General features: G+C 33.9%; 1 protein-coding gene across 5 annotated transcripts; it reads left to right on the top strand.

Moving 5' to 3' along the window:
- The first annotated feature begins 375 nt into the window (after nucleotides 1-375).
- LOC116122679 (squamosa promoter-binding-like protein 2) lies at nucleotides 376-5526 on the top strand. Of its 5 annotated transcripts, none has more exons than XM_031408512.1 (7): nucleotides 376-436; nucleotides 1960-2062; nucleotides 2252-2383; nucleotides 2541-3420; nucleotides 3612-3745; nucleotides 4161-4412; nucleotides 5037-5526. In XM_031408512.1, the coding sequence occupies exons 4-7, from the start codon at nucleotides 2762-2764 to the stop codon at nucleotides 5375-5377; spliced, it is 1386 nt and encodes a 461-aa protein (XP_031264372.1). In that variant the 5' UTR covers nucleotides 376-436; nucleotides 1960-2062; nucleotides 2252-2383; nucleotides 2541-2761; the 3' UTR covers nucleotides 5378-5526. The 5 variants fall into 5 exon arrangements, with proteins under 5 accessions (XP_031264372.1, XP_031264371.1, XP_031264374.1 ...); XM_031408511.1 differs by having other exon boundaries at nucleotides 2153-2383; XM_031408514.1 differs by having other exon boundaries at nucleotides 1960-2383; nucleotides 5082-5526.
- The last annotated feature ends 2233 nt before the right edge of the window (nucleotides 5527-7759 follow it).

Raw genomic sequence — 7759 nt, 5'->3', positions numbered from 1 at the left:
CCCGACCTGGCCCGCATCAAAACCGATCGAGTTAGGGTTGACAGGTTAGACTGGGCCAACCTTTTCGACGAATAGGTGGGCCTAACCTGACCCGTCGCCCTTGTTGGTGGGCCAAGTTAGGCCCGACCCGCCAATTCCTATAACCCGCCGAACAGAGCGGTTCTCGCGGACGGGTTATTTTTCCAACTTTAAGCCTACACCTGCATCAATAAAAGACCTCACTGACACTGACAAGGACTTTTCTGTAATTACAGACACACGTGTCATCCCACCATATTCAAGGAAACTTTAATAATTACAAAAAATACGATATTAAATTGCACCCAATCTATGGCTCTCCTTTCTCTCCTTCATTCTTTCTCTCCACGTTCTGTCTCACTCAACTCCCCTCACTCCACTCTCCCTCAGTCAACTCCTTTCTCTCCCACTTGGTCCCGTAAGTTCATTTTCTTCCCCAATTTGTTCTCTTCTGAAAGATATATTCTTTCTTTTCTTTTGATTTGTTTAGAATTCTTTATTTAATTTGATTTTTCTTTTAGATTAATTAATTATGATAATAAAAACTGTCATTGTAGCTTTTGATTAGAGTAGGTTAATAGTAAAAAAGTAAAAATGAAATAAATAAATAAAAAATTAGAGCTTATGAAGTTAAAGATTGGATTTTGGTTATATGTATTATTAATTACATTAATGAGAAATCAATTACATGTTTAAGTTGTTGGGAGAGTTAGTCATTTCAAAGTAAAATTTGCATTTGGGGTTAAGTCATTCAATGATCATTTAATATCTTTGACTTGGTGGAGAAACAGTTGGGTTAGCCGGGCCTAAGTGTTTCTGTGGGAAATTAGTGCCATTGGATTAAAATGCAATATTACACAATTAAGTTTTATACTTGCAAAAAAATTTTGAAAATCAATCCTTTAGTTTAATGGATGGGAGAACAAGTGAAAGAAAACATTGATTAAAATCATTTTTATTTTTATTTAATTGGGTTTTTTTATAGATTAATTAATCATGGATTTGGTTTAGAGAGTTACTCATTTCACATTAAAATTTGCCTTTTGGGGCGAATTACTTCAATAATCATTTAATATCTTTTACTTGGTAGAGAAAGAGTGGGTTAGCTGGGCTAAGTGTTTCTGTGGGATGCTTGGATTGCATTATTATACAATTAGTTTTTATACTTCGAAAAGACATATGCAAATGAATCCTTTAGTTTCATGGATGGGAGAAAAAGTGAAAGAAAATATTGGTTAAAAGTGTTTTGGTTTTGACTGTGTTCATCAGTTTGATATTATTGAAAGCAAATGAAAGAAATGGTACTAATGTTTATGGTTTGATTTTTAGTCTTTTGGTTCAGTTTTTCTGATGTAGTTCTGGGGAATAATTTAGGGTGAGGCTTAAGTAAAACTAACATCTTTTAGATTCTTTTATTGTCAGTCATCACTATCAAGGGTGAAGTGACATGAAATGATGACAGTGTATTGATGTTGTCAACCAACTTTGTGTCAGAGAAAGTGTTATTTTCTCGGTTACTTTGACTCCTTTTTTTTGATAATTCCTGGTGGAAGAGATTTTTGATATCAATGGCACTTACTGTACCTTCAGATTGTGTTGTCCATCAATTTTGTATACTGTATACATAAGAGGGAGGCAGTTTATTACTATTGTCAATCAACTTTGTGTTAGAGACGGGGTTATTTTCTCAGTGACTGACTCCTGTTTTCTTGAGAATTCCTGGTGAAAGAGGCTTTTGATATCAATGGCACTTACTGTACCTTCAGATGAATTAGATTGCTACTTTTCACTGAATTAGTTTACAATATGGTACTATTAGAGCAGGATTTTCTATTATTTTTACAAATGATTCTAGAAAAGAAAATTAATTGCAGTAAAAGTTCATATATTCTAGGCTGCAGCTTTCCATGGATACTTTTCTTAACGTTTGTGATGTTTCAGTTGTATTCTGTTTTATGTGTCACTTGGAGGGGTCAGGAGGTTTCAGTCTTTGGATGGTAACTTTGTGGATAATAGGGAGGCAGGACTGCTCAGGTGGCATGTGGTAAGTAACTTTTGTCTTGGCTAAAATGGGAGGGAGAGAGGTTAATATGGAGTCCTCTAATAGATTGATTTTCACTTGTTTGTTGGGAAGGGAGATTAAAATTTCAACTAGCCCAATGGGCTGAAAGCAACAATATTAATGGGAGGCCAATGCTACCAGTTCGGCTACTTCATACTTTGGTTTTTGCAGTATGTGTAGGTCTCTTCTATACTTGGGAAGCAGAGGATCTAATATTTTTCTTGAAGGGAACATTAGTTGTTGCCATGTACCATACATAATCCATTCAAAGATAGAGGCTGTGAGAAACTTTGCAATTTGAAGGTAACCTTGACTTAAGCTTTACGTTAGAAGGGGAGATGCATGAGAATTGTCTATATCAACTGCTTGTATCAACTATGTGGCACTCAATATGCCAAATTTTCATTTAATTTCTCTAAATCTAATTGACTATCACTTGTTTCTTTTATTTGTTGAACAGAAACAATTCACTACATCTCTTGTGCTGAGAGTGCACTTCTTCCAGTCCATTCTGCAGAATTACTTGCATTTGACATCATTTGGGAAAATTCTTCTTATTAGTTACAACTTTGTAGCATTCTTAAGTTCACGTGTATAGGTCTAGTGACCAAAGTAGACAATTATATGCATATTGCGGACAAAAACATCATTTAAATTTCTTTTTTAGTATCCGTTTCTGTGATGGACTGGAACTCAAAGACTGCACCAGAATGGGAGTGGGAGAGTTTAGCGGCATTCAGTGACAAGACAAATATTACAAAGCGGGTACAACCTTCAAACAATGAAAATGAAGTAGATGGAGCAATAGATAATGTGCCAATATATTCATCTTGGGGGCGTGGTTTGGCAGGCTCTAATTTGGGGCATATCTCTTCATCCAAAAGCTCCATCTCAGCTTCAGGTGATTCTTCATTGAAGGATGGAATGAAGACTTATGAGATGGGTGGCAGTTTTCCTGAAGATTCCAGTAGAAACAAAGAGTTTACTTGGGTAGACAGTGTTGGGAATTTTTCGTCTTCGGATGCTTCTGTCATCTCTGGGGAGTCAATAATTGGATTAAAACTTGGCAAGCGAACTTATTTTGAAGATGTTTGTGCAGCAGCTACCTCTAAGTCCCCTTCTGTTTCTATGATTTCTGCATCCTCTGTCGCTACCACGAAAAGATCTAGGTCATCTAATCAGAATGCTCAAACTCCACGGTGCCAAGTTGAAGGATGCAACCTTGACCTCAAGTCAGCTAAAGATTACCATCGCAGACATAGAATCTGTGAAAGCCATTCCAAAAGCCCCAAGGTCATTATTGCCGGTTTGGAACGTAGGTTTTGCCAACAATGTAGCAGGCAAGTTCCTGTAGGGATTTATTTTGTTCATAAAACACCTTGACTTACAAGATTGGTTTGTTACTAATTTTTGTTTTCCAAGATTATATGCAGCTACTTGCAGTTAGGTTTGTATTTTGTGTCTATGAAAATTTCCCTCTAATTATCAAAAGAGTGCTATGGTGATTATTCTTTGCCCATCATTTTTAAAGGTTCCATAATTTGTCGGAATTCGATGATAAGAAGCGAAGCTGTCGTAGACGTCTCTCTGATCACAACGCACGACGCCGTAGGCCACAGCCAGATGTCGTCCAATTCAATCCTGGGAGGGTGTCTCCATTTTATGGTTCTAATTCTGACTCTAGCGTCCCTCTCCCTGTTTCCCTAGTTGATTTAGAATATATTGAATCTACTCTTCATATGAACATTTATGTATCTGCTTTCTTCTTTTTCATTTTTGTTCTCCTATACAAGTTTCTCTGTTTGTTCCTGGCTAATTGTTATTTTTTTGTCCTAAAATTGGATAGTTCATTATGGTCTTTTTAGTTCTGTGGACTTGCAATAGTTATTATTTTTTATTGGATTAATAATTTGTGATTATCTTAGGTCTTTTTGCTAGTTTCCACTGAAGGATATGCTATTTCAATATATGTTTTCTAAGTTTAAGTTTTTCCAGAACTTATTTATGAATTACATAGGCAAAGTTGGTTTTGTCTTGAACTTTTGCATGTCATTTGACCCTGTTGTTTGGGTTTGTGCAGATGGAAGACGGCAGCTGAATGTTGCGTTTAATAGGGTGCCATTCCATGCTGCAAATCCAGTGTGGCAAAATGCATCTGATTTTAAGGTCATGCAAATCAGAGATTCTGTGGTTAGGCCCTTCAAAGCTGGAGGCACTCATAGGCATCGCAATTTGTTCTCAACTGAACTGCCAGATGCCTCTTCTTTGCAAGAAATAGACTCGAATAAGTTCTTGTCTTTTGGGTGCAGTACACCTCGGGCCTCAAGTCAAGGTATTTTTTTTCTTAACATGCAAACCTACATCACATCTCCAGGTAGAAATGAACTTTTTTCTTCTATACCTGAAATCATTGACCTTTAGAACAAGTTCACCAAGTTTTAGAATGAGGATTACTACTTGACCATACAACCTTGATATTCAGGCATACTTTTGTGTTCCTTCCTGTTATCTTCTGTACGTTCAGAAACGCTCTATTTATAATTTAATCAAGCAGTTTCTTAGCTAAACATTGTTAATCATCTACCTAGTCAAACTCTGAACTATATAGTTATGCTAGTCGTCTTGTATAACTTTCCAAACAAGAGGTTTATCTCAAGGCTTAAGGCCAGCTATTGCTTCTCTATGTATAGGTATAGAAATCTGGGTTCACAACTCTATTGTTGATTGCAATTAATTGTTGAAAATTGAAAATTTTCTGAGTAAAACATAGGATTCGTCTGAGAGATATAAAGTTTAATTTACTCTTATTAGTGCAACCATTTAAAGTTGCCTAGATCTACGTTTTGAGCTTCATGACCGGGGATAGTTTGTCTGGATCATGTATTGTGCATTTGTTGGTTCTACTGATTTTATTCTTATCTAGAGAAGTTGTATCATTTGTTACAATATTGTGAAGGTTTAGAGGCATCTGCATCCAGTTCTGACATTGATGGTCACCCAGATCTTCAGCGTGCTCTCTCTCTTCTGTCAACCACTTCCTGGGGTTTGAATGAGCCTGAACGCACTTCTATGGATCAGTTGGCACATGTAAACTCAACCAGCATGGTCCAGCCAGTGACACATGCAGACCTGCCAAACTGGCCGTTTTCACCCTCGCAACCTGACCCTGAGCCGCAGGTGCATTCATTGAATTTTCCCAGCAGTAGCAGCAACAATAACTTACAGGAGTTGCAGGTTCCCATTCCTAAAGCTCCTAACCAGTCTGACTGCTTGTTACATACCAGTCAAATAAATTGACTTCTAACAACAAAACTAGGTGTTATAAAAAATTTGAGAATAATATTTGTAGTTTCACCTCTCCAAATTATAGCAGTTAAACTAGCAATTTTGAAAAATTAAATTGCCCCTACGATTATTAAAGCCATGGTACAACATCTTATGAGATGTAACGCCCTCTTGATCGGGGTTGATAAACTCTTAAATATAAAAATTTGTAGTTTTTAATACAAGAACGTGTGACTAAAATTTTGTTTTTTAATGCTGACGATTAAAATTTAGATTATGTGTTTGAATAATAATATGTTTTAAATAGAGGTTTATCAGAATTATTTAATTATATGAATATTTTTAACTATTAATATAGATAATTTAATTTTTATATACACACATTATAAATTACATATTATTAATATTATAGATAATCTTTATTAGAATTAGTATAATATAACATTGATACTATTATTTGTGAGATAATTAAGATATTTTTTTCTTTTAAATAGAATTATGTATTAATTAGTTGATTTTAATAATATAAAATAAAATTTATCCTGTCTTAACTAATATCATAAATATATTATTTTTAAATATGTAACATATTTTTCATTTAACACACATCAATTATGTTATTATAATTTTAAAACAATATTAAAACTTACTATTATAATATATATATATATATAATCTTAGAAGTTTGAACTTGTCAGTGACTGTTTATTATTTACTTATCTATATAATTAAATAACAAACGTAATCCATGTAATATAGATATTATAAATACAGTTAGAATAAAAAATTAATTATACTTACATAGATTATGTTACATGGATAAATTAAGTCATAGTTTCTTCATAAGAGTGAGGATGTGAGCGAGTAAGAAAGATATAATCATCTCAAAACTAGTATAATAATGTTTGTTTACAACTGAATCATACAACTAGAAAAAAAAAGCAAAAAATTCATGTAAAACGATTACTCTGTCATTTGTTTATTGTCTAATTATACAACTCAGTTGTAAGTATAGTATTATTCAAACTAGTAGTTTATCTCATCTTTTTACTTTTTCTAGGTTCCACATCTAAACCTAGAAGGATTTTGTTAAAATTTTATCTAGGGTAAATATAGATCAACAATTAACTTTTTAAGAAAAATAGACTCAAAGAAATCAACATTCTTAGATTCACAGTTAGCTACACAAAAATTATCCATAGTTTTCCAAGCTAAGGATCTATATGCTACATGTTATGGGCATACCCTATAAACATGCAATCAATTGATTTAGGTAACAAGAGAGGTGAGTTGTATAGTCTTATATAGAATATTGTTTATTTTTTACCCCAACCTAGTTCTGTGGTAGGTTGGCTGGTTTTTTTTTTTTAGGCTCTGTATATCCTTTCTTTCTTTCTTAATATACACTTAATTACCAAAAAGAAAAAACTAACCGTTTTAGGTCCTAGCTTACTTCTTTTAGGCTGAGGTACAATGACCTTTGCAAGACACCACATACTTTGAAATATAAAAAATTATGTTATATAACCTTTCAACAATTCATAGGTGTCTTACCAGATTTCTTATGGGGTATTTTATTTTGAATATGTACACATTGTGACTTTAGTAGTGAAAATCATTCAATCTTAAATGTCTACAAACCACCAAAAGGTGATAACATGATAATTTACCTATCTATATATCATTTCTTACAAGTGAATGTGGTCTTTCAAGTTACATGACCATCTATTTTTTATTCCATACCTAAATTGTATTCCATCGATGAAAAAAGTAGTCCAAAAAAAAAAATATATATATTCTTTTTTATTCACATTCACGTATGTTTAGTGTGTTAAGTGAGTGTTCCACTCAATGCCACAATACTTCAATTGTAGAACCATTTTGTTAAGATATTCTTAAAATTTTATCTATAATGATTATTGGCAGACAATAAGTCATCTTTATAAGTGTTATGCCTAAAAAATCAGACTGACGTTAGCTTACGTCAGTGAGCACTAATCAGAGTTTAGGAAGGTTTTGCGTCGTCCAATAGTTGTCACGTTGCTCCATGATAGAAAGAATATGATTGTCACTAATTTAGCAGATTCAAGTTTTGTCAATGAGTGACTGAGGACCACACACCTGTCCAAGCCCCAGATAATTTGAGGATATATTCTAAGTTATCAACCAATGAGAGGCAAGTTACCCACTTGCAGATTTGTAATCATTACCTTGAATTCATCTACTATAATTAGAGGACTCCCCCTCTCCTTTTTAGGATTCTAATACTGAACCCTCATTCTAATTGTAATCTTTATTTTCAGAGCAAAGATAACCTACGGGAAAGAAACTAACTTGATATTCTCTATGAATACTCAGTTATTGTACCTCTGTTCGCTATTCGCTATACACGAC

Source organism: Pistacia vera, unplaced genomic scaffold, assembly GCF_008641045.1.
Source record: "Pistacia vera cultivar Batoury unplaced genomic scaffold, PisVer_v2 Contig136, whole genome shotgun sequence".
Taxonomy (NCBI): domain Eukaryota; kingdom Viridiplantae; phylum Streptophyta; class Magnoliopsida; order Sapindales; family Anacardiaceae; genus Pistacia; species Pistacia vera.
The sequence above is the reverse complement of the archived record's forward strand: the minus strand, read 5'-3'. Positions and strand labels throughout refer to the sequence as shown.

Coding starts and splice junctions, on each gene's coding strand:
- LOC116122679 (XM_031408512.1), top strand. CDS start 2,762: ATGGACTGGAACTCAAAGACTGCACCAGAATGGGAGTGGGAGAGTTTA. Junction 3,421..3,611: donor TTTTGCCAACAATGTAGCAG/GCAAGTTCCTGT, acceptor TCATTTTTAAAG/GTTCCATAATTTGTCGGAAT. Junction 4,413..5,036: donor ACCTCGGGCCTCAAGTCAAG/GTATTTTTTTTC, acceptor AATATTGTGAAG/GTTTAGAGGCATCTGCATCC.